The 27,262-nt window shown below is 33.2% G+C and overlaps 2 protein-coding genes and 2 long non-coding RNA genes across 5 annotated transcripts in view; 3 read left to right on the top strand and 1 right to left on the bottom strand.

Annotated features, from left to right (window-relative positions):
- LOC148277948 (uncharacterized) overlaps nt 1-5,578 on the top strand; it is a 28,052-nt gene extending 22,474 nt beyond the window's left edge. The window contains exons 2-6 of one of the 2 annotated variants that reach the window (XR_015823323.1): nt 3,536-3,629; nt 4,092-4,298; nt 4,535-4,606; nt 4,693-4,761; nt 4,840-5,578. This is a non-coding gene — a long non-coding RNA (uncharacterized LOC148277948). Of the gene's footprint in view, nt 1-2,926; nt 3,630-4,091; nt 4,299-4,534; nt 4,607-4,692; nt 4,762-4,839 lie in introns of those variants that run through there. The other variant, XR_015823324.1, reaches the window with a different exon arrangement.
- Nucleotides 1,034-7,733, bottom strand: LOC148277947 (uncharacterized). The gene is made up of 2 exons (XR_015823325.1): nt 7,474-7,733; nt 1,034-2,095 (listed from the first exon to the last, which is right to left on the bottom strand). It is a non-coding gene; the product is annotated as an uncharacterized LOC148277947 (long non-coding RNA).
- Nucleotides 7,734-11,404: 3,671 nt separating this feature from the next.
- On the top strand, nt 11,405-14,075 carry LOC148277946 (glutathione S-transferase-like). Its single transcript, XM_088232138.1, has 4 exons — nt 11,405-11,612; nt 12,144-12,311; nt 12,447-12,586; nt 13,629-14,075. Exons 1-4 carry the CDS (start codon nt 11,474-11,476, stop codon nt 13,803-13,805), a joined length of 624 nt encoding a protein of 207 aa, XP_088088264.1. The 5' UTR covers nt 11,405-11,473; the 3' UTR covers nt 13,806-14,075.
- Nucleotides 14,076-15,640: 1,565 nt separating this feature from the next.
- Nucleotides 15,641-24,206, top strand: LOC148277945 (glutathione S-transferase-like). Its single transcript, XM_088232142.1, has 4 exons — nt 15,641-15,841; nt 21,171-21,341; nt 21,804-21,922; nt 23,304-24,206. The coding sequence occupies exons 1-4, from the start codon at nt 15,709-15,711 to the stop codon at nt 23,469-23,471; spliced, it is 591 nt and encodes a 196-aa protein (XP_088088268.1). The 5' UTR covers nt 15,641-15,708; the 3' UTR covers nt 23,472-24,206.
- Nucleotides 24,207-27,262: the final 3,056 nt, after the last annotated feature.

Raw genomic sequence — 27,262 nt, 5'->3', positions numbered from 1 at the left:
TTTTTCGGAGAATACAAAACGATTCGTGTTTTCACCCTCGAGCATTCACTAACTAACGCAGCGAAGAGCTAATGAGACTAAAATATATAAAAAATATTAAAATTTGAACCAGTGAAAATTTCGAAAAGATTATAAAAGAAGGAAAAAAATGTAACTTGGGTTCCATTTTTTAACCAATACGAGTACACTGCTTCACGCCCTTCAAATATAAATAAAAAACATATCATTTCGATGACCACTCTTCATATTACTGGCTATTTTGATAAATACGGGGCTAATTTTTAAAGTTATGTTCCCAAGGGATTCTGCAGTTAACTGACAGCTACGTCATTAGGAGGCCAATTATATTTTGAAGGTTGAATGCCCAATTGATAAAGAAAATGGACACCAACAATAGAAAACTAAAAGAAACAACTGTACATACAAAAAAACGAATAGATTAACGACTCATTTAAATTGGCAACTTAAACCAAGTAAGAGCAGGTCATAAATCCTGTAAATACCTAGACTTCCATATTCTCTTCTCAAAAAATTGTTGTATGCTGTTAATATTGATAATTGCCGAATGTACTCTTACATGTTGTTTGGTTTATGTTATGTATGTCGTATTTGTATATGTATATGTTTTTTTATTTTTTTAGTTAAAAATAAATCTTTGCGTTCTTCTGATAAACCCAAATACTTCAATTTTGGCGAACATTTCCAACGAATTGTAAATAATTCACTATTAAAAAATGGAAATCAAGTTAGAGTAGAGTAAGGTTCGAACCTTGGACCTCTGATCCATGAGTCCGCAACACTAGACACGGGACTGCAACCCAATATTGAGTGTTAATGTAAGATGGGCACCAAAAACCAAACAAAATAGTAAAGGTTATACGTCATTCGAAAGAACACTTTCTGCTCAACAAGATATTGTGTTTGCTTTTGCGTTACATATCTGATAATTTTATTTAAATTATTTATTGACAATTCTTGATGGAATTCCAATGTATTATATTTACATATAAGTTATTGATTAAAAAATACTTGGTACACTTCCACTTATTTATTTTGACCAATTAGCGTATTGTGTAGCGTGAAAGCGACTACATCATATCTGATAATATTTTACTACAAGCATTCAAAATGGAATGTCAAGTGAACGAAAGAGAGCACGTTCCAGACCTTCTTCTGTTCACGTTCAATAGAGGGAATAAAGCTGCTCGCGATATTTGCGCAGTGCACGGTGAAGATGCCATAAATTATGGCCCAATCTTTTGTAAAATAATCAAGATGAATATATAATTTACTAATTTGTTGTAATTTTTTGTTTTTGTGTTCAAACGTGTGCTAACACTTTCTTCCTGGCGCTCTCCTAACTCATTACCTGGGTAGGCTGTTGGGGTCGGCTCTTTTCTCTCTTAGGCTGTACAATCTTCGATTCCAGGTGTCTCTTTCACTTAGGCAGTTTCCCTGCAAGATTTTGGAACATTGCGTTCTCCAGGATTCCTTTGGCATTCCTCTGGAGAACCGTCGGGGAAGATCCACAGACATTATCTTATTTACTGTATGGTCTGGTGGTCTCCGTCCTATGTGCCTGTACCATCTCTGCTGTCTCTTCCAGCTTTCTCTTTATGTCAGTGACACCCAGGCTATCACGAGTGAGTGAACTATTAATTTTATATTTTAATGATACTCCTGCCGACCACCTGAGCATTCGTATTTCTGCTGTTTCTAATTGTCTAGAGTAAGAATTGCACATAGTGCAGCGTTTGGAGCCATAATCGCCGGTCGACAATAGTCTGGTATACTTTTCCTTTCAGATTTAAATGTATTTTTGGGTCACAAAAGATTCCTGTTACTGTTCTGAATCCCATCCATCCCAAACCTACTCTATGGTTGAAATCTGCTACGCAACCTCCATTTTTGTGAATGAGGTAGTCCAGATACTTAAATGAGTAACAATTAACTGGTATTTCCTCATCCAGTTGCATTGAAGGAGTTGCCGCATTTGTTTCCTCAAACGGCAGGTACAGATATTCTGTATTTTTCCTTTTCAATTTTAGGGTATCCACCAGTCCTCCAGGACCCTTCTCCATCTTTCCAGGATGCTCTGTAAGTCACAATGATTATCAAATTTATGATGATTAACTTATGCCAACACTCAATACGAAAAATCTGTAAAATCGTTCATGCAGTAAATTAAACGTCAATGTAATGTTTGCAGACCAGGCTGTCTGGAGTTAACAATACTGAAAATTATCGCAACAGAAAGAGAAAACATTTTTGAGATAGAAATATGGAAGTCTAGGTATTTGCAGGGCTTATGACCTGTCACCGGCTAGTTTGAGTGACCACTTTACACACTGTGTGACATTCAACAGTCTGCCTTAGAAATTACTAGATTTCTATTTTCTCCTCTCAAAAATGTTTTCCCTCTCTGTTGCAATAAATTTCAATCACGACATATCCCTTGGGAGCGGAATCCAATACATTTAAAACAATAAATAATTTGCACATTCAAGAATCCTATATGGAATTTGAAGTACCTACATAAAATATTTTTTATGAATGGTTGCTTTTTGTATAACTGGGTGTTATTTGACAAAAAAAAATTTAATACAAAATTATTCAACCAACGCTAAGAAGGTTTTCCCACAACCATCGGCATAGATTGAGTTCTAAGCATAATTTTAAACGAATTTTAGTTAAATAATAAAATATATTTATTATAAAACTCAAGTTAACTTAGTTAAAGGTACATTAATTCAATTACTCTTCTTAAATGACCCTTTACTTATCTACTCTGTTGTATCAATCAATGTTTCCGCGTGTATAACAAGATTTTATAGAAATTAACATTCGCTATTTTAAAAAAATATAATTATCTTACATTTGTGTTACGGTTATATTTTGCGCAATCTGGCAACATTACGTGGCGACTTCAAGCATGCGCGCGGCAAAAGTGGTGCAAAGTGGGGGGATTTTCGGACACAGTCCGATGTATTCAAATATGATTCTACGCTCCTTCTGGACTATTCTTAATTCCATGAATAGACGTTTACGTAATTCAGTCAATTTATTTCTAACTTCAAAGTGCGTCACTCTGTCAATTTATTTAATCTAAAACAAATGTTACCAAAATTTACAAATAGAAAAAGGATCTTGCGCATAGTTGAACAGCCTTAAAGTTGTCCGCATAGATAACCTAAAATATTTCAAATGCGTTTCTTTGCAAGCATGTAGGCATGAAATTTAGACCTCTTTCTCCCTTTACGAGCGTTTAGACCTTAGAGTATATACATATAAAGAGGGATAACAAGACATTTTACCAATCCAACGCATGTTGCCGGTTATAGCGGACTCATTTTTTACAATATGTTCTAAATGAGAGAAAGGGAGACAAAAAAAAATCTGTGGGTACGGTCCTCATTTTTTGTTTTGTAGTCGATTTTCGAATTCGTGCGATGCTCGTTTTTGACGTACGCGGCCAGTATTGCTTCGAACTGTCAAACGCTCCGTCGGTATTTTGATGATTGTTTATCGTATTTAGTGCTAATTACATCAAAATTCATCATGCCGACTTGTGCCATGAAAGGATGTTTAAATAGAACTGGAAATGGGAAAAAAAGGTTCAGTTATCACAGGTATTTATCAAATATTATAAATTTTCACATTAACACGTTTTTTTGGTAGTTTTCAACATAAATGTACCACTACTTTTTTACTATCATTTGAACAATTATTATAGCATTTGTTTCTGTGTAATTCAAATACCTTATACTTTAGATTTATGTATCGTTTAAATCAAAATATTTCTCTAAATGTTCAAGACATGCAAACTCGATGACCTTTTACCGAGTCAACCGACATCTGGAAATAATTCTTTCTCTTTTTATCTCACTGAAAGAATTTGAAATATTCGTTTATTGAATGTAACTAAAAGAGATGACAATACATCTGCGCCAATTTTGAATGGTATTTTTATGTTATTTATCAGGGCTGTGCATTTATTTAAAATAATACGTAAATACTTAAATGTTATTTATATGTGTAATCATTTTATCATTTAATTTATAAGCATATAGTAGATGAAGGTTTTTTTTTAGATTCCCGATAGATGAAATAAGGCGAAATAAATGGATCCATGCGACAGGGCGGAACAATTGGTCCCCGGAACAAGTAGTGGAAATAACAGTTGGGTCTGTTCCAACCACTTTCTATCCAATAATTATGAAAAAAAATAATCTTGGGTACGTGTAATAAATGGTGCCGTACCCATCATGTTTTCAAAAACTCAACCCGCTGTTGATAGGGTAAATATACATTTATTTAATATTTATATACCATAAAGTCGAATAAATCGACGTGCATGCATGCCAAGATGTATGAATGTAGATGAAGCGAGGTCCGTATGCAAAGACAGAGATATATGAAATTTTATCTTCTCATTTTTCCCCAATTCACCAAATCAGAAGTGGCATCTTCACTCTATCCAATTTGCAAATATGCAAGTTTAAAAATAAAATTTAAAAGAGACTACTGTTTTCAGTTCACAAATCAAACAACGAATTTAGAAAATATGTTGGAGTTGAAGACCCCCTGTAATCCAGTTTTTAAAGATGTTAGTTCATTGAGTTTTGCGCGTAGGTACTAAAATTAAACTAATTCAACTAAAACATAAAATTTATCAAAGATTCCTGTTTTCAGGTCACAAATATAATGAATTCGGAGAATATTTTGAAATTAGAGACTCCGTTCCATCCATTTTTCGAAGATGTAAGTTAAGTTTCGCATGTAAATCATTTTTATTATTTTGTCAAAAACATCAAATTTAATCCCGATTACTGTTTTTAGGTTACAAGTCAAAAAAATAATTCAGATACTATTTTGGCAATGGAGAACTCATTATATCCAGTTTTCAATGATGTAAGTATATTTTATTTTGCATAATATTCAACCCGAATTCGTTTTTCAATTTGTAGTTTTTTGTTGAAAAAGGAAATTTATTTTAGATAATTCCCGTTTCTTCCATCACTGTAAGGGCGCCTGAAGTAGGCGCACCCAGAAAATTAGCTTTAATAGAACAGTTAAATCTAAGAGATAAGAAAATTGTTGAATTGCGGAGAAAAGTGTCAACGTTGCAACAGTCAAAACGTCGATAATTAAAAAAAATTGCGAACTTATCATATGTTATTCAGGAATTAAAAGAAATGGGACATGTTCAATGTGAAGGTATTGAGATTTTATCATCAATGGACGGGTCTAACAAGGATTTTTTAAAACGGCAAATTTCGAAAGCAAAGGGACTTCATTTAGCCAGGAAGTATACCCCAGAGCTAAGAAAATTTGCCATTACCGTACATTTTTATTCGCCTAGAGAGTATAACCATGTAAGGGAAACATTAAACACGTGCTTGCCTCATGCGAAAACACTTTCACATTGGTATTAACAAATTTATGGTGATCCCGGCTTCACTCAAGAGTCGTTTGATGCCCACTTGTGATGGATGAAATAAGCATCCATAAGAAATAAGAAAGAATTGGACAAGTGGAAATGGGATACGTTAACGTTGGTGGTAATTTGGAAGAAGAAGAAATACCCCTTGCCCGTGAGATACTAACTTTCATTGTAGTTTGTATAAACGGATGGTGGAAAATACCAGTTGGATATTTTCCGGTCAAAAGTATAACGGGGGAACAAAAAAGTATGTTGGTTAAGCTCGGGTTTCCTAGGACAGCGGTGCCCGTATTTTAACGGCCGTAGTCAACATTAATGCGGTTGACAGCCGTCGTAACGGTGACTAGAGAGTGGTTTCCTATAAAAATGGTGTTGATAACACCGATAAAAAATAAAAACACTCTCTAGTCACCACTACGGCGGCTGTCCACCGCATCACCGTTCACTACGGCCGTTAAGATACGGGCACCGCTGTCCTAGGAAACCCTAGCTTTACTCAATGTCTCTCTTTGCTAAAGGAATGCGGTATTCGTACAATTTCTTTGACGTTTGATGGCGCTGCTCCAAATACAACTATGGCGAAGCAGTTGGGTTGTTCGTTTGAAGAGCATAATTTAAAACCATATTTTTTCTATGAAAATGAAATTATTGTGGTTTTTTTTTACCCATGTCATATGCCTAAATTAATAAGAAATGCACTGGGTGACAAAAAATTGTTTTTAGACAGTAATGGAGGTAAAATTAATTCGGGTTTTATAGACATATTAAAATTTTTCTTAACTGTAGATTATTTTGATATATTACTTTCTCACATGTTAGACCAGTCCCCGCTAGAGAATCACGCTGTTTACTTAATTAGGGCAGTTGCTTCTAAATATTTAGATGTCAGGCTTCACTTTCTGGCTTAATCAGCGGTACAACCTGCCGTCAGAGTGAGACAACATTTCAACAAATTGGTTATCTTTCAAAATCAATAAACTTACTTTATTGCATTTTTACTTTTTTTTATAATAGAATATTTGTTTATAAAATTAATTAATAAACCTCACAATGTCATTTATAACGTTTATTATTGCTTACTTTTATTTATTGAAAATGTTTTTAGTAAACTTGTTACTAAATTAAAATAAACGTTTGTATTGTACTCCCTACGAATCTCTGTAAAAATTCACCGAGAGTCATGCATTTGTGACAACCCTGTTTTATAAACATCTGGAAACGAAAAACGTCTTCACTAAACAAACGACCACGCCCCCTTTTCAAAAATTCTTACAAAATTTGGAATAGTATGGACTCCAAGATGTATGACTCTAAGGTTTAGACAGTGAGAAATCATACACCTCGTTTAGAATAAAGCTTTAGACGACAAATTTTTTCGAGTCTATTTCATATATACATAAAGGTCAAATTCCCATCCGCCATTTAGTGGAGTGTTAAACATGGGACGTCCTTAAGAAATAACATAGTGTGGGTTTATAAATATTTTTTTTTATTATTTCATTTATCAATTAACAGGTAAACAGATGAAATAGTACACCGTGAGTCGGACTAATCTCCACTCGATTTCTTTAAGCAAAATTTTTACCCGCGAGCTGAAACTAAATAAATAAAACCAAAAAAGAAAATAAGAAATAAGTATCCACCCACCGATCCATCCTAATTTTACCGGAAAAACTGGATTGGCGCGATACGTACTATAATAGCCCCGCCACACTATGCTCCTTGCGCTGCTCATGCTCATGCTCCTCGCGCTGCCGCCCTCTCGCCCGATGCTGCCCTCTCCGCCCACACACTGCTCTACTCGCGCAATTAATCGCACTTGTCATTTGTCTTTGCTAGACAATGGACGATGAAACTGTGGCAGCGTGCGCGCTATACATTTTTAGTACACCTAATTATATCAATGTATATTAATATGGAATAATTAAATATTTTAATGTTTTTTATTTCTTATAAAATAATAAAGTACCTTATAATCTTTTACAGAATATTTTCTTTTCTCTTTCTTATACAACACAAAAATACTATACCTGTCCATTTATTACGGGAGCAAAAATTCATAATAATTTCTTGTATACCCACGAACAGGCCAAGCCTTTGTGGGATTTTTGTTTACTATTTTTTGCTTTGTAATTATCTTAATTTTTTTAAATACTTTGTTTCACCTCTTATGTATATTGTAAAAAAATAATTTTTAAAATGGCACACAAAGAAATATACATCATTCGAAAATGACGCGTGCATCTTGTGTGAGCGCTCGATGCGTACTGCGACCGCGCGATTATGTGGCTACCGAATCGCGCTCATATTGCCGGTCCTTTGACTAAACAGACCCGTACATGACAGACTCAATCGTTAATTTTAGAGGCATTAATTCAGCGTTGCCAATACTACCGATTTTTTGGTAGATCTACCGATTTTGGGAGCAATCTATTGATCTACCGAATTCTATTGAAATTCTACCGACTTCTATACATTTCCTTGTTTTTTTTTCATATAGCAAAATTTCAATACAAAGAAAACGAATACATATTATAATAATTTATTGTTTGTTTGCTCATTTAGGTTGCCATCTGTTGATTGTTAACATAACTGTTTATCTATCGTACATAAGTATATAATAAATGATATATTAATGAAATATTAATTTTTAAATATAAAATATTGTTGCATGTTAAATCATGACCATAGAATTTCATGACATTATTGAAAAGTGTATATATCTTTGTTTTTCTTATGAGAAGAAATGTAAAGGGATCACCTTTCATATAAAAATGAGAGAAATGGTTGTTCTTCAGTTAATTATCTATTTTCAATTTAAATTTAGTTGAATCATTATTTTAAGCAATTCGTTCAGTACTTCAGCAGTTAGCAGTTTTAAAAAACTTTAAAATATTAATTATTTCTTTGTTTGGCAATTTTGTTTGATAAAAAAGTTTGACCAATAATTTAAAAAATGACCAGGGCCTCAATTATGATGGGAAGATAAAGACGTCGACGGTAAATTCCCTCTAGCGGTTAGAAAAGATATACTACCGACCTCCTACCTTCAAGTTTTGGGTAGGTACATCGATATGAAACAAGGGGAAGCGTACGTACTCTAAAATGACATGGTTTCAGTATGACGTCATATTTGAAGATAAAAGTCTTCCGACCGACTACAAAGGTATACTACCGATACCCACCATCAAGTTTTGATGTAAGTAGGTACATCGGTTTATACCGGCGGGTCTAGAACCCCTCGATACGTTTATCTACGCATTAGAAGTGTCTTAAATTTGGTTCCACCGAGCAATTTTTCCTTTAATAAAAAAAATTATAAAATTTAATAGATTTATTAATCGTTTTGAGGTTGACACTTTTTTTCTTAAAAGCCTATTCAAAATATGAGAGCAAAATAAGTAAATTTTGAAGTCGAATTAAATTCCGACATAACTGTCAGTTTGATAAAATGAACGCCTAGATGTGGAAATAATGTCGCTTGGTTCTGTCCTATTAATTAGAGTATCTAGGCATTAGAAAGTTACAACTAAAAAATAAATTTAGTTTTTATATTTTTTCATCTGTTTTACTATCTTTCCGAGTGTACATACGTATCGAGGTGTTAAAGAAGCCGCCTTTGTACTCAATCGGTAGATACATACAAACGATCGTTAAGTGTACCGTCTAGGTGATTTCCAAAAGTCATACAAAATTCATGTTCAAGTGAGCATTTTTTGCTTGAATTGGGATTTATTGGAGTTTATAATCGCTTTAGGTAAGATACAGATAGTACCTACAGAAGTTAAGTATACCGTCTCGATATAGACAGATGAAGATAACGTTCATAATCGAGGCACTGGACATAGAGAGATAGCGAAAAGCCACCAATGTCATAGCCTCTATGCTGCAAGACGCTTTTACCTGCAAAAAAAACCTATTTATGATTTATGCAGAGTCATTGACAGGCTTACAAAACACAATACTTGAATTCTTACAGAACGGGTATTAATATACATAATTGAATATATTTTATGAAAATACATTCAACCGATGTAACTTTGTGCATAAAAACATGCATACATAGGTAATTTAGAGTAATTTCATTAATATTTATGCCTTAAAACCTTGAAGAGTTTATATAGTTACACAAAATACAGTAATTGTTGAAATAGAAATTAAAATATCAACATAACCTCAAAGTAATAAAACATAATTTAACTGTATTCTGGGCCAGTTTTGCAAGCCGGAATCAATATATTTTGGTGATTCACATACTGCAGTCCTTGGTTGGTTTTCAATTGTCCATTTATCGAGCGTTTTCGACTATTTAAGGCAACGGTCTTAGGCCAAACGGCGCATTAATTTTGAACGACTGTCAAATTTATTTTGGCCCCCCTCCCCCCCTCTGCACCCCCAAATCTACCGAAATCTACCGATTTATTTTTCTGAATCTACCTATTTTCGCTTGATCGAGTCTGGCAACGTGGTAACTGCATTAATTATTCTTTCTGTCACCACTTATTTTGTAAGATTTTTCTAGTGTCGTATGTGATTTCTGCGATTTAAAAAATACCGTTTTTGTGATCAATACTATTTTCAGAAGGTAATTATCATTGCAGTTTTTGTATGGAAGCGGCCGCTATGCTGTTTTTAGCACAACACAGAATTGATCTTACTGCACCCAAAACCACCAATACCTTCACAAGGCCTTATTCTTATTATTTAAGGTTGGTAGGTCTCCAGTGATATGCAAGCTGCGGACGTCACTGCGACCTGTGAAGATCTATTATGACGGGTCGCCAAGCATAATTCTCGTCTTCCAGGGCCACGTCTTTAAAAGGCCTGTGTGGAAGGCGAGAGTTCTCATTTTGCTAAAACTCCTCTTTCAAGACCAGATCCGTAAAGTATTGCGATAGGTAGGAGGCGAGATCACTAACAACCTCAGGTTTAACCAGTGGTCCCCCGAGGATGCCGCTTCTTTCATGATGGAAAGCATCACAATCACATACAATGTGTATAGGTGTTCCCTCATCTGCACTGCAGAACCTACATCTAGAAGTTTCGGAAAGGTTCATTCTAGCATGGTGTTTGTTTAATATGCAGTGCCATGTGAGGGCTCTAACGATAACTCTCACTTGATTTTGGCGGAGCTTTATTAGGTCAAAAATATACAGAAAATGTATTGTGTATCTATAAATTTTATACCTATTTTCTTCTTACTTGAGGACTAGGTCAGAGATAGGCACATATATTTATATATTTTATAGAAACACACAGTCAACAATAATTAATGTGCGTAGGTACTGCAGAACCTACATCTAGAAGTTTCGGAAAGGTTCATTATAGCGTGACAGTAAGGTGTTTGTTCAATCTGTAGTGCCCTGGAATTGGTCTAGCGATAACGCTATGATAATTGTGATTTGCTCTACGTGTGAGCGTCGCAAAAATGTTCCCAGAAAAAAAAAACATTTTTACCATGGAGTTTGTTCTTTAAAAAATTAAATACATCTTGGTATAAAATAAATAATATTTTTCGTGAACTCGCTCGTAATAAACGCCGTCGTGTATTAATTTTCGCAGCGCTCATGTTGAACTGCTGCCGAATTTTCGTATTATCCCAGCGTTCTGTCCTGCGCGGTTTTGGCTGTTCACGGAGCTGGGACAAGCCGATATTGTCATATCTATTGCATTGTTCATATGCAAACGACACTTAATTATTTATCAAGCGGTAAAAAAACGCATAATTTAAACAATCTTTTGATAAATTTATATTTGAGTACAGGATGAACATTATACTATCTCTATTGTTCAATAAGATTCTGGTATAAACCTACAGAGGTCAATTAAAACTGAGACTGATTACAAATAATACTTATTATTGCATAAAAAACAAATCAACAAAGAAATAAAACTGGAGATGATAATGGCGAAGATGTGATTACTTCAAATATAAATAGTGGGTTCGCAGAATGAATCTTCAGTTAGTGGAAGACCATTAATTCAATAGCTCTGATCTTCTTGAACTATTTGTACAACAGAATCTTCAAAATGGCTCCAGTCTACAAGTTAACCTACTATGACTTCATGGGGACTAGCGAATCCATCAGGTACATGCTTACCTATGGAGGAGTCAACTATGAAAACGTCACCGTGAATCAAAAGACCACCTGGCCATCAATGAAGCAGAGTAAGTCAATCCTTTTTGATTTATTTTGCTTAATTTATTAGGAAAAAGAACAAATTTTCACATAAAATGCATGTAAAAATGAGAATAACATAAACCGAAATTGTAAAAAGGGTCAATATACATTTTTCAGTAAACAGTCGATGATGTAAATAATTTTAATTAAAATATGAGAAATGTAAAATTCGAGAAATTTAAAAAATAAGATATTTTAAATGTTTAGAAATTGCTTCCGCCTCTAGGCTTAGTTGAGATGTTGAGATGGCTGCTATTTATTATAATATAATATTTTACGGTCCGGACTGGTGCCTGAAGCGTAAGGTTGATCACCTTATCATCATGTAACAGACGTTAGATACACGCTGCATTTAGTGTACTAATGCAGTGCCCTATGCACCATCTGGAGCGGACAGGGGTATGATGATAATGATTTTGATTTGATACTTTCGAGTAGGTTTTTTAAATTTTTGCATTTGACCGCTCACAGAAAAAGGGAATATCAGATTTTTTCAATCAATCAATTTAAACTTTTAGATGTGCCATTTCACAAGTTGCCCATGTTGGAGTACGAAGGTAAAGTGCTGAACCAGCCCTTGGCCATCGCCCGCTTCCTCGGCAAGAAACTCAACCTCTTCGGCACTGATGACATCACCAACGCCCAGATGGATACAGTTGCTGAGACCGTTTACGAATTCTGGCATAGTGAGTACAAATTTAATTCTGAATTTCAAAAACATTTTTTAGAATGCTCGTAGCTGATAAGATAAAATATCATTGGAACCAGCGACGTTGCAATTTTTCCGAATTTAAAGCTGATTCATTATCTTCATCCTACAGAGGTTCTTGAATACTTCCGCGAGACCGATTCCACCAGGAAAATGCAGTACAAGAAGGCCCTGGAAACCGAGATTTGCCCCGTCTACCTGACCCGCATGGACAAGATGGTGGAGACGAACAGCGGATACTTCTTCGGAAAGGTTCGACATCACGCTTTTTCTATCAATTTTTCTTAATCCCTTGTTTCTGTTTAAAATCTTGGTATACGTATCAGATGCATTAAGGTCCGAGGTTTGAATCCCACTGCACTCCAACTTGATTCCCATTTTGTAATAGTGAATTATTTACAACTCGTTGAAAATGACTAATGGAATTTGGTAAATCCATCGACATTTTGAAACATAAACATGCCCTAAGCCCTCAAAAATGACATTCAACTCATGCCCAAACGCTCAGTCGTGCCTGACGCATATTTAGTAGTTCGTCGACCGTTAGCTAGGCGTGACGTTTAGATTCGAAACTAAAATGCCTACTTGTGTCATGAAAACGTGTAAAAACCATTCGGATAAACATTGTAAAAAGGATTTTCATAAGTATTTGTTCTTGGGTGCAAACAAAGCATTTAACAGTTAATATAAAAGTATAAATATTGTTTTTTATAAACGGCAAACTGTGCATAGCGGTGCTATTGCGAAGTTCTTATTAATTAAGGTAATGCACTGATAGGAATACGTTTTTGAAATATAATAAACGTGGGTTAATATTATCTTTGCATTTCTATAGTCCAGTGAAAAGAAAAACATTGGTCGTAAAGAACCTGATTGGGATCTACCAAAAACAAGTGTTGATTGTTAACGTTAAATACATTTTTTTTAATGGACCAAAAACGAGTATCTTTTAATTTTAAGTAGCATATGGATGCTCGTTGAATGCAGCCCTGGTGTAAATAAATAAACTTAGTTAACCATGGGTACGTTTTCGTGTCACTACTTTTTTAATTATTATACTCTATAGGGAATGTCTATGTCTATATATATCAATGGATAAATCATAAGAATAAAAATATACTCTTTTCTACAAAAAAAGAAAGTAGTTTTAAATTATGCAGAGTAACCAAATAATTTGAAAATTGATAAATTGAACGAAATATCTAGAGTTTTGTACTAGATCGAAATTTCACTTTTGGGCCCCCAGTTACTGGATTGTTAATCCATACCATAATGTTTTATTTCTTGATTATAGCTAACCTGGGTTGATTTCTTCTTCGTCGGTATTGTTGAGTCTACCATCGCCATGTGGGGAACTGACTTCCTCCAGAGCAAGTACACTCACCTTCACCAGCTCATGCAGAAGGTCCACAGCCTTCCAGCCATCAAGGCCTACATCACCAAGAGAACAGACTACGATCAACGCGAATGACAACCTATCTAAAGCCAAATAACTGATCCGTCAAATAATACTTCTAATCATCACCAGACTCAACACCATCAAGGTGACGATAGCTGAAAACACCACCAGAAACCTAAGATCCAACCGAGACAAAAAATTAAGATTTTCGTTCGTTGGATTTTTCGCAAAAATCGAATTCTTTTTTCTGAACATCTAAATAAAATTGCTACTTGCAATTTTGAAAAGAATCTCGACCAGTACTGAAATAAATATTTCCCAATAAATTTCTGTTTTGATAAATCTTGCTTCTTATTTCATATTTTTATGACCATCATTTTGAATTTATAAAACATTATTATAACTAAAGATTGGCATTGTTTACAGTAGGTACTTGATTACGTGTATTAGAGGCATAATACGATTAATTACAAAACCTTGATTCCAAATAATTAAGTTCTAGCTGCATCATTCAAATAAAACAACGTACTACATATTTAGTATAAGGTTTGATGAAAAGGGCACAAATAGTAGATAATCATAAGCTTTATTAAATGTTAGTAAATAATTGCACAAAACCACTTAGCGAATCTTCTATGTCTACCGGTTTTAAGACAAACCCGTCTCTTCGTCAGGACACTAATTACACTAACATGCAAATCCAACTATACACCTTCACCATAATGGTAGATGAACAAAAATATAAAACCAACATGCTGATAGGACACATAACTACTACACTAACCTGCACTGATTATAATTTTAAAGAAATGTCAGTAAGTGGTTAAACATAATTATTTACTTACATTTAGTAAAATGTTTGGCCACAAAGTTAGTGTTTTCAAATAATAATTATTAATTGATGGCGTTTTTTTAAAAATGTTTATTTATCATCATCATCATCGTTCCCTTTCCTTAAATTTTTTTGTTACATGAAGGTAAGATGATCAGTCTTACGCTTCAGGTACCAGTCCAGTGACTATGAAATATTCTAGTGTGAAAACACTTATTTTAAATAAATATTTCACATCAACCATGTCGGAAATCGAACCTGAGACCTCTTGCAGAGCAGGCTTACGCGCTGACCATTACACCACGAGGCCGACAAAATGTTTATTTATGGAGGTAAACTTTTCGCATCCATTTTCGATGTATCTTTAAATAAATGTTCAAAATACCTTATAAAGATTTGAATTGTTTTGTTGTTCAGCCTATTAAATAACGATATTTTTAATTGAATCGGCATTCACTTGGTAACACTTTATTTTAAATTATCATGAAAAGAGAACTTTGTTATTAGTGTTAAACAATTTTTATTCTTTTACAAAAACACTACTACAGTTTCGGGAGAGCACTCCTCCCATCAACGGTTGATATATGTAGTGTACTTTAGATAACTATCCACATCCATATGTATATGCTAACAACTTAGATAAGTGGAATAAAACCCCCCTGCAGTTTCACTGATTAATTTGTTTATTTTTAAAGAACAAAATTTGTGTACCACTAATAACAAAGTTTTATTTTCATAATAATTTATTTTACATTTCAGAAAACGACAAAAATAAACCATAACCCAAAATAAATCAAGAATTAAAAAAATATTTGTTGGTACCAAAATTAAATTAATCCATCAAACGTCACGTAATAGTAATGTTTTAAAAGATTTTTTTATTTGTGAAAAAAATACTACAAAAAGATGAACGAGTTTCTACTTTTACAGGTCACAGAAATATTTCTAATATTTCCAGAAATTATTTCTAATCTCCGAAGATTAATCGAATCTAATCTAATCGAACTATGATGAAATAAAATATGCGAATCTTATCTTGGATTTTTTTATTCATTATTTTGTCAGTAGTACACGAAGAACATATAAAATAGCATGTTTCATGTCATTTTTAATATTTAATAAAAAGTGTTTGAATAATTAAGTATGCCTAATTACAAATTGACATACTTCAACATAAAGGGATTGGCAGAGCCAATAAGATTTATTTTTGCTTGGAGTGTTGTGGATTTTGAAGATATCAGAATTGATCCGAAGGATTGGGCCTTGCATCAAGCAGGTATGGTTAAATTATCACAAACAAATTCTGAATTATTGTTTAAGTACATATTTATTTATTTATTTTAAAGAAACAAACAGTCAACAATGAAAAAATAACTTTTTTAAAAAAAATACGGTTTAAAGACAGACCAGCGAAGTTTCTAAATAAAAATCATACATATTATTAAATTGTGTTACAACAAAAGGATGTGTTTACGTGTATTTGTATGAGAGTAAGTGTAGATAAGTAATTATGTGTTTTAGTGTGGGAGTAAGTGTTTAGGTGTGTAGGTGTGAGCATCATTCAATAGTAAGTGGGATCGTATCGCAGCCAGAAATAATAAGTCTTAATTTATTTTTAAGTAAATTAAGGGGCATGTAAAATATATCAATAGATGAAAAAAAAAACATTATGGTTAAAGCAAAAACGATAGAGGAAAGAGTGTTGTGCAAAGTTAGTGCTACAGACTGGCAGATGGAATAAATACTTATTTCTTGTAACACGAAAGGGGACATTAAGATTAATTTTGCAGAGTAGGTCAAAAGAGTCTACTTTATTATTTAATAATTTATGTAAATAGCATAATTCAGATACAGTGCGTCTATTTTCAAGGGTAAAAAATCCATTTTGTTTGGCAGATTGGCTGTAAGTAAAAAGCGTTTTATTGTTTTTATAATCTAGGTATTTTAAAAATACTAGTTGAACATTTACATATACATATTGTAGCTTTATTGTTGAGTTTATAAAGTCTTAACGAAGATGTTCGTGTTGTACGTGTAATGTTAAACTCATTTTTTTCTTACAAAATTTGAGTTTGTCCAAATGTTCGTAGACAAAAGACTGGATTTCACCCCCTTGGGAGTCATTAAGATTAACAAATTACAACAGGGATGGAGAATACCTTTAATAAGGGAATGTGGAGGCCTAGGCATTTACAGGGCTTATGACCTGTCATAAGCTGGTTTAAGTGGCCTCTTAATGACTCCCGAGGGGGAAATTCCAGTCTTTTGTCTACGAACATTTGGACAAACTCAAATATTGTAATGAAACGAACTGGTCCAAGAAGTTTAAAAATTGAAAAATTGTTTTCAGGCGTTGCCTAGTATGTGAAATAGTTCAGTCAGATGAATCTCTTCACAACAATAAATGTTTCAGCTCTTTAACTTCACTAAAATCAACAAATGGAAGAATTGAAAAAATATGGATGTTAAAACATAGGCAAAATGGTGAATGTTACACAGTGTGTAAAGTGGCCACTTAAACCAGCCAATGACAGGTCATAAGCCTTAAGGTATTCTCCATCCCTGTTGTAATTTGTTAATCATTTTTTTCTGTTTCCGAGCGGATAAAGAATATTGTTCTGTGTGTGAAAAAGAACCACGAACTTGGACGAGTGTTTTCGACTTGATTACTTGCTCTCAGATGAAAATCCTGAAAAGGAAATCGATTTGAGATGAGTTCGCCTCGTAGTGTAGAGGTTGGTGCGTTGGCCTCCATATTTGAGGTCCCGGGTTCGCTTCCTGGCATGGGGACGTGAAATATTGATTTTAAATGTGGTACAAGGCAACATTTCAATGTTCGTGGACTGACACACCCGTGTAACAACATGATACGCAGCAATAGGGTATGTTCACAAGTCGGGAATAACGCCAAAAATATCATATGTGTGTATTTAGAGCGGATTTTTACGATTCTTATAATGTAACTATCAATGTATTCAAAACGATTTCTCATTTATTTTCGGGTTTAAAAATGAACACATACAAAACAACGGTTCTCAGATGGCATCATTTTTCGGATAATTCAAAATATGCATATTTCAAACCTTTGTAGTAAATTTATCCGACATCGCACGAAAAAAATATTACTTCCATTGCAAAAAAAAAGTGAAAAGACCCTATTGCATCACCGCACTTGGTGCGGATGGGGAAATTATGATGATGATGATGATAATGTGAATCTATCAGTGGCGAACGGTGATTTTATTTACAGGTAAGCTATAAAAAAATATAATTTATTTGTACCTAAATAGTTGGTACATAATAATATAATGTTAGTTATATGAACTATTGCTATTTTTTCTGTGGTTCTGTGTGATACAATAACTGTCATCTATGAAATCAACTCAAACGACGTAACTTCGTGACATATTGTATTAAAAATAGCATAATAAATTCAGTCAGTATCAGGTATTATCATTACGATTAAAATGTAAATGTAATGAAACAATGTTTGAAATACTGTTTTCCAATTCGAGAGCCTTGTAATCTGCAAGTTTACTCTGGGAGAAAAATCCCGCCACTGGGTTTAAGATGTTCAAAATACTGGGTGTTCATTAAACCCTGTCACATCCGAAACCACGATGATCAGCATGACCAAGAAGGGGGAGTCTTATATTGGCACATTAAAATAATTTTTTAGAACGAATAAAATTTCAAAAAATTAAATATGAAAAAATGCAAATGGTTGCTTACTTCTGCAGGGGAGAAACGATGAGGGGGGAGGGGGAGTCTTATACTGCGCCGCGCTCCTCCCACTTTTCCCCTGCAGAAGTAAGCAACTATTTGTTTTTTTTTTAAGTTTTCTTTGTTCTAAATATTTTTTTAAATATGCTAATATGTCTACAATAAAGTCTTCATTTGTCCTTCACACCCACCGCCATCGCTAATGAGAGAACCTAGATAAATGAAATTGTTGACTCTTTCTAAGTTGCGCAGTAAGGATAATGGCGCTACTTTATTAGCTCGATCAATGATCATAAGCTTAGTTTTGCTCATATTCATTGAGAGTCCCAGATCTAAACTAGCAGCATATATTCGGTCAATTAGTTCTTTCATTTCAATCTCTGACGATGCAATGAGTGTGGTGTCATCAGCATATCTTAGGTTGGATAACTGCCTTCCTCCAATTGTGAACTTACTTGTCCAGCCGTTAAGTGCCTTTCGAATGATATATTCACCATATATATTTAACAAGACGGGAGACAAAATGCAACCTTGTCTAACACCTTTTCGAACTGTCAAGTTATCTGATAGTTCATTGTTAAAATTCACAATTGCTGAGCTTTTATTGTAAAGTGATTTTATCAGGCAAATAAGGTGTGCTGGTACCCCCATCTCATTGTGGACAACCCATAATTTGCTCCAATTTACACAGTCAAAAGCTTTTTTATAATCAATGAAACAGAGAAACAGGTTTGTTGAATTCTCTGCTTTTCTCAATAATTTGCCTGACATTTAAAATCTGCTCACGCGTCCCCTTTCCCTTAACAAAACCTGTTTGCTCCTGTGAGATTTGCCAGTCAAGGAAGTATTTTAACCTCAAATGTAAAATATGCAGTACAATTTTACTTGCATGCGAGGTGAGTGCAATCATCCTATAGTTATCACATTTGGCCGTTGAACCCTTTTAGTGTAGTGGGATGAAAACGGATTCAGTCCAGTCTTTTGGCGCCATGTACCAGTTTTCCATATTAGATTACAAATTGTATGTATTGCCTGGTAACCTCGGTCTCCTAAATGTATAATAAATTCAGCGGGTATTCCATCTGATCCGAATGCTTTATTGAAGAAATGAAGACATGAAGTGAAATACGGCGACGTGTTGGTATTGCCAAAAGTGCTATGAGTCGGCTGGTGAAGATCTGGAAGAATCGCAGTATAACCATTAACACCAAAAAGAGACTACACCAAAAGTGTTCATGCATGGTGTGGAGTGTTGGACACTGAGGGAATCTGAAAAGAAAAAAATCGAAGCTTTCGAGATGTGGTGTTGGCGGCGAGTGCTGTGGATTCGGTGGACGGCCAGACGTACGAATGCATCTATTCTCCAGGAGCTGGACATAGGAGAAAGGTTGATATCCATGTGCGAGAAAAGAATCCTGCAGTTCTTTGGGCATATTTTCACGGGAGATTCTGATAGTTTGGAGAAAACTATTCTCCTGGGAAGTGTCGAAGGGACAAGGTCGCGTGGACGTCAACCGACAAGATGGAGCGGTACAGTCACTCAGTTATCAGAATCATCACTGACGAATGCCTATAGAAGAGCACAAGACCGTTCCAGATGGAGGGAGACTGTCCACAGACGAGCCATGCCTGGAGTCAGGCGTAATCACCATCCTCAGACATGAGGCTCGGATTGAAGAGAATGTGTCTTCTTGCCCATGCTGATCATCGTGGTTTCGAATGTGACAGGGTTTAAAGAACATCCTGTATAGTACACTTTTTTGTATGAAGAAATAAGCTGGAGTAATCGGCAAGTTCCTTGGCTCATTGCTAGCGCTAGGCGCGCATAGTGAAAATAAATATGGTGGCAATGATTTATAAGAAATAGTAATTATTTGATAGTTTTTCTGTAAAAAAAGTTACCGTAAAACACTATTATGGGTAGTCAATCGTAATCGGGTAATCGTTTCTAGACATGGTTCACCCTTGAAATCTAAGTATTGCAGTAGTGCAGTAGTATTTTTTAAATTATTTTTTTTTTAAAAGGAATAACTCGCTAAGCCTCTATTTTAGAGGCTGGTCAGCAGGTGGGAAAGAGGGGATATAGAAGGAGGTAATGAAAAATTTACCACAACACCCAGACCAATTGAGAAAAAAATCTTTCGTGGATTTTTTTCTTGCAACTGGCGGGAATCGAGCCCGCGACGCCAGTTTCACAGTCGGCCGTCTAACCAACTGTGCTAAGACACCTGAAATAAAAAAACTAAAATTAAGTGGTGGTTTAAACGCCAATATATTAAGCCCTCTTAAAGTAATTCTAAACAAACCCTTAACATTTAATACGGAAAATCTATTAAAAATATTAAAGGTTCATACAGTAGACACTCTTTATAAAATAAATTATATTATACAAATATATAAACAAGAAAAAATAAAAGAATTTGAGATGAATAAGTCACTCAGATACCAACATAATATTAAAATTCCTAAACTTCACACAAGTCATGGTCAAAATAGCTTTGTCTCCAAAGGTGTAAAAAATTATAATAATCTTCCCAATGAACTAAAAACTATTAAAAATAATATATCAATAAATAAATTTAAAGTAAATCGAAAGAAATTTTTTGAACACGTGTAAAAACTACATTAAATTTCAATTATTATGAATGTATTATTGTTTTATGTTTTTTCTTTATATATCATATGTTTTTATTTTTTCTCATGTACTGTGTTTAAAATGATATAAACTCTTATAGTAAACAATAAACAACTACAACAGTGTAAGTCACTCTCCAAGCACAAGAGTTAGTCTTTTTTTTGTCAATTGTTGACGTAATAGCATGGGATTGTGCTGCTAATTCACACATGTCAAACATACTAATAAAAAACTATTTTATCTTCAGATCAGCCGTTTGGCCAGCTACCCGTCCTTGATACAGGAGATGGATTAATACTCACCCAGTCTACAGCTATAGCCAGATATCTTGGACAAACATTCAGTTTGGTTCCAAATGATAACTTGAAGAACGCCCTTTTAGACGCAGTTGTCGCCCATTTGATAGACATTCAGAAGAGTAAGATTAACCTTTCATTTTCTGAGATTATACGTAAAATCAAGATTGAACTCTGAAATTTATATAAATTATGAGGGGTTTCGTATGATTAAAAATATTGTGGCCTCTTCTTTTATTTAAGTAAAAAGCATATAGCAAAATAAATTTTTTACAATAAATTAGGTGTGATATTTAATTAAAGCAATAACCACTTCAGAGAACACTAAATTAGTAAACAAATAACCCATATTTTATGTTTTAAATTTCAATAACATTTTTTTGATTCTGGAATGAACTCCCTAAGGATGAGCTTGATGCAAGGACAGTGAATGATTATAACAAATTAAGTATAAGCTGCCTGTCTTTTATTACTGTTAATAATTATACTTATACATTTTTCAAAACGTGATATTTTTTACTTAAGTTGATTATTTACTGTGCATGGCTACCTTCCACCTTAATCCTATTCTTTATATTTTGCAGAACACCATCAGAACGTGAAGAATGGTATGAGTCTGGAAGAGTTTGAAAATACCATCATCCGATATTATTTTCAGAAGTTTGAGGCAGTGACTACGGATGGATGGTTTTACGGCAAAAGTGTGAGTGTTATAAGTTTGAATTATTTCTAATATAATGAAACAAACAGTACCTCGGAGAAAATTGCACATACTAGAGGTTTCAATATAATAAATTAAATTCAACGCCCGGCCGCACTCCGTACAGTCCGTACCGTGCTTCACCCTAACTTCAAATCTATATCCATAATACCTACCTACTCGTATTATAATTTTGCAAGGAAGAGGTACATACACATAGTACGCACGAAATCTCCCCGGCCCGCCTCTACTACACCTCACACCTCACACCGCGCAGTCCATTGCGCTGTCCATCCGTATCTTGAAATCAAAATTTTAAACAGCACGAAGTCGTTATCGTTACCGTTATAAAAGAACACTAAAAACTGAAAGTGTACCCACAACGGAGTAGCAAATTAAACTGAAACAGTGTAGCCTTTAACACATGAAAAAAAAACGGAAAAACTTCACCGTTTTATATAAACCGTGAGCCTACACAGTTTAAAAACAACTGCGTTTCAAAGAAAGCCTATTTAAATTTTACTGGGGTGTTAATTTTTACGTTTTTGACTCATCTATCCTAACTCAATACGATGTTATCGAAATTTACATACATTAATGAGGCACTAATTCAGCACACAATTTCTTTAAAAGGCCGACCCTGCCGTTCGTATTAAAGGAATGCAAAGTTTACTATATGGCTCAATTTTAGCGTAAGCTCCCATTAACAATGTAAGTAAAGAAACCCGCCCAATTTAGACGTGCATCCAATAATTTGCGCTGACAATTTATTGTAGATAATTTGTTACAAAATTGTAATTTATTATAAATGTTGAATTAATAAATACGTACATATAATACACATATAATCCGAATGAAAACGTAGTTATAGGAATAAATGAAATTACATTTTGTGAATTTAAAGGTCTATATTTGCATTTAATAAACGTTTCAAGCTAAACATTTTATTATTCTATAAAATAACGTTCGTATAAAATACATTCAATAATAATTTAAAAAATTAAAAAACGATTTAGAAATTGTATTTTTTTGTTTCTTAATTAACAAAAATTGAGCAACGAAAAAAACTTTTATATTTTTTATTCATAACATAATATTCAATGCGATATGGGAAATGGGAAGCTAATAAAAATATTTTGATACAATCAAATTGAGAAATTGGGGGGTCAAACACTGCACGTTGTTTTTAAACGTCTTCACGAAACAGCTTAATTTGTGAAACAGTATGGATATGCAATTCTTTAAATCAGAATTAATATTCGTCAAAATCAAGTACAACCTTTTTTATCCTACACCTCGTGTTAATATAAATACGTTTGTCCCATGCATAACGTTTACTATTTATATAGCTCATATAAGCTGATAAATATGCTTTTTATTATAGCCATCTTGGGTGGATGTCTACTTTGCTGGCTTCATTGACACAATGGAGTCCAGACTAAACAAAAAGTTGCTAGGCGAATATCCGAATCTGAATGGAATCAAGAGAAAAATTAATGAAAAACGATCAATGCAGGAATATTTAAGGGAACGTCCGTTTTGCAACAAATGAAAAAAAAAAGTTTCAAATATTGTTAATCATCATATTTTTATTTGCTTTCGTATTTATTCTTAATTAAATTACCCAAGTTTAATTTAATAATTTTTGCTCTACATCTATTTTTTTATTTTTTTAATTCATATTTTCCACTTGCTCACACTAAAAAAAACAGAATGTAACATTATTTTTTTTTTTTTTTTTTAAAGTATTTATAAATGCATCTAGACTACACCATAGATTTCATAATGCATTTTAGATTTAGTATACCCACCCACGCACAAGCCATGCCTACGTGGGATTTTTTGTTTTTATTTATTTATTTATTTTATTGAGTAAACAAACAGTATGTACATAAATATTTACAATTTCTTTGGGACACTGATGCAAACACAAAAAAAAAATTAAGACAGTAATATAAATTATGTTAAATATAACACATGTAAAAGATAAATAAAACTCTAAAAATGTAATAATACTCTTTCTGAAATTATTTTTTCAAATATTATTTTCTAATGCATATACAGTTATTTAATTTTTATTATAATATTAATTTGTAGATAACACTTAAAAAAAGATTGTATTTAAAAAGGAAAAAGGAAACAAAGATTATTTACGATTTGCTTACTTATTTACTATATATAGCAACTGTTTTTTTTAATGCGTATTTTTGTACCTAACTATTAATGTTACATTAAATCCACATTTTTCTCTTTTGTATTACGAAAAGTTTTTACTTTTGACTTTGTATTTCTGTATGCTTTTTTGGTTTCTACTTGTAAAAATTAAAAAAAAAATGGTTTCGTTTCAAAATTATTATTATGTTTGTGCTTACCTGAATTTTTAAAATTAATGAAAAAATATGTACATATTTATATATTATGTAATAAAAAAAGTAAGAAAAGGAAATAAATAAATAATTTGTATATTTGGCAAAAATACTGTATTTGATTTGTAATAAATAATTTTCGAAGCTTTGATGTTGGGAAAAGAGATGTACGTATATAGGAATTTTTTAAGACTTTCCCGATAGAAGAATTTTAACACAACCTAACTAGAAGCAATCACCTCATTCATTGACTGTCTAGATTTGCTGGAGTTGGTGTGTTTCCGTGTACCTGGTCGACATACTTGCCTTAGATCGCCTTTTAGTTCAGCAAGTTCTAGAACCAGCTATCGGATGCACTCGACTATCCCAGGCTTCACAGATATGGTAACCAGAATGAGAACAAGGCTGATATTTGGTTCTGGCTTGATAGTTGAAAAACGATTTTGATATGATTTATTTTCTTGCAACATAATTAATAAACTTTTCTCTATGTTTGAAAATGTATATATATATATATATATATATATATACAATGTTAATATTTTAAAGGCAATATATACAAATGAATGTATGTATGTTTGTGCTTTATAGACTCAATAATTACTGGACCAATTTTCATGGGATTTTTGTTAAATAATCTAATTGGCGTGAATACGGTTTGTAAATATTTAATACCTTCAAGATGTTTATCAGAAAAAAAGTTTGAAGCGAATATGTGTTTTTAAACGATTTTTTAGGGATGCATTCGACTAAAATGCACATTTAAAAAAAAATTGAGGATGTTGTTTTTTTGTCCATTCAAAAAGTTTGTATTTTAACGTTTACAAACAACAATTATTTTTAATGGATATTAAATTGATTAATTTCCACACAATTTTTTTAATTTCCATATATTAACTTATTTTACATGGATTTTTAGTGACGCTTAAAAAAAATTAACTGACATTTGATACATTTTTGAAAAACGGATTCTGACACAAAATGCACCACTGTTGGTAAGTAGAGCAGAGTTTGACATTTGCAAAAAGAATTGTGTATTTGAAAATTAATTAAATTACGTTTTGTAATTCAACCATTAACAAGTACCTAGGTACCTACTTACATTCAATATTTGAATATTAATAATTTTTAGTTTTGGAATACAATCATAAACAAGTACTTAGGTACCTACTTATCAATAAAAAGTATTTTTCCAAGGTGATAATAGGCAAGCCAACGTTCGGGCAGGACAACGTCTGTCGGGTCCGCTAGTGTAAAATAAATGAACGAAATATTAAAAAATTCCCACCTATTAAAAATCTTGGTGTGTAAGTTTAATTTATTTCAGTTTTTAGGGTTATTCATTAGATTTATGAACACGAATGGACAGCGAAAGAACGGCTAAAATAATATATGATGCGAATGTTAATGGATGCAGAAAACGAGAAAGACATCGCACGATTTATGAATGTTGAGAAAGCGAGGTCAGTATGCAAAGACAGAGTGAAGTGGTGGTTTATCCTCACTGTCTATCCCTACGGGGAAACAGCTTGATAGCTTGTTTGTTGTTTGTTTCGAGCAGTAATAATTCAGCTGAATACAAACAAAATAAACATTATGTATGCCCAAATGCTATCAGACAAGGCGGTAAACGCCTTTACTTCCAAATTCCTTCTCAAATTTTGTTTCATCTGTGTTGCAATGAATTTTGAGGGAATGAAATCCAGCCTTGTCTGCAAGCATTTAGACTTACTCAAAATATTGTTGATGAACTAAATTGTTAAAAAAGTATTTCCAGGCGTTCTCTAGTAGTTGAAATAATTAAGTTAGATGAATTCCACCTGGATAAATAAAGTGGGTTTCAGCTATTTTGCTACGCAAAAGTCAACATACGTAAAATTTTATGGTTAAACATAGGCAGAATGGTGAATGTTAGACAATGTGTAAGTGACCACTTAAACCAGGCGATGACAGGTATCATTAGCTTAGTAAATGCCAAGACTTTCATATTTCTTTTTTAAGGTTTTCCGCCTCTAAAACATATCGTGCCCAACAGGGCCGCGATTATGACAGACTATCTTCAACGGTATATACTAAGACAGTATAAAATAATAGCGTATTTATGTATGAAAGTGTGTATATTTGTATGAAAATTTAAAGTATGTTCGTCGGTAACCGGTAATTCAACATGTTTAGAAAGAAAAAATGTAAACATATATTTTTCACACAGAAAACTTAATTTTACTTTGTAGATAAAATTGAAAATAAATTTTTACTTCCCATCAGAATACGTATCCTGGTGCCAAATCGTTATTGAATATTTGGAGCATCTCATTTCCAAGAATAACCATATAGCTAAAGCTCGTCCGAATATTCGGTACATTTTTAGTATTTCATAAGCAAAATAAACAAAAGTCAATTAGAGTACAACTCTACTATATGGTTCCCTTTTCGAAAAATCATATAAATAATGTTGAAAGAGTCCAACGAAAATTGTCAAGATACATTAAATTCAAACTCATATTTCTATAGAACAAATTAACTACATGTCCTTGTTAAACTTTTTGAATTTACCTACTCTGGAGGATTGCAGGAAAATAACTGACCTAATATTTTTATATAAAATCATAAAATCATAAATTCAAAATTCGATTGTTACGAACTCCTAGATTTAATCAATATTAACATACTAATACGTAGAACGAGACAAAATAGTCTACATTATTGTCAACCTTCTCAAACTAATTATCTTTGTCACTCACAAATACAGACTAGCAAACGAATGTATCTCTCATATCGACATTTTAAACTCGAGTCTGTGAATTCAAATCATCTATTTATAAATATTTTATGATGTTCTATGGCAACGATTAACTAATTATTTGCAAAAGCTAGTTATGCTAATGATCTGGTGTTTATTCATTTTATATTTTGTATGCTGACATACATAAATTCACCTACTGCCTCTGCAAAAACGCCGTGAAATAGCGGATATAAT

Source organism: Micrasema longulum, unplaced genomic scaffold (assembly GCF_059751315.1).
Source record: "Micrasema longulum isolate JH-2025_06_02 unplaced genomic scaffold, ASM5975131v1 h1tg000952l, whole genome shotgun sequence".
Classification (NCBI taxonomy): domain Eukaryota; kingdom Metazoa; phylum Arthropoda; class Insecta; order Trichoptera; family Brachycentridae; genus Micrasema; species Micrasema longulum.
The sequence above is the reverse complement of the archived record's forward strand: the minus strand, read 5'-3'. Positions and strand labels throughout refer to the sequence as shown.

Coding starts and splice junctions, on each gene's coding strand:
- LOC148277946 (XM_088232138.1), top strand. CDS start 11,474: ATGGCTCCAGTCTACAAGTTAACCTACTATGACTTCATGGGGACTAGC. Junction 12,312..12,446: donor CGTTTACGAATTCTGGCATA/GTGAGTACAAAT, acceptor TTCATCCTACAG/AGGTTCTTGAATACTTCCGC. Junction 12,587..13,628: donor GCGGATACTTCTTCGGAAAG/GTTCGACATCAC, acceptor TCTTGATTATAG/CTAACCTGGGTTGATTTCTT.
- LOC148277945 (XM_088232142.1), top strand. CDS start 15,709: ATGCCTAATTACAAATTGACATACTTCAACATAAAGGGATTGGCAGAG. Junction 21,342..21,803: donor TTTGATAGACATTCAGAAGA/GTAAGATTAACC, acceptor TATATTTTGCAG/AACACCATCAGAACGTGAAG. Junction 21,923..23,303: donor GATGGTTTTACGGCAAAAGT/GTGAGTGTTATA, acceptor TTTTTATTATAG/CCATCTTGGGTGGATGTCTA.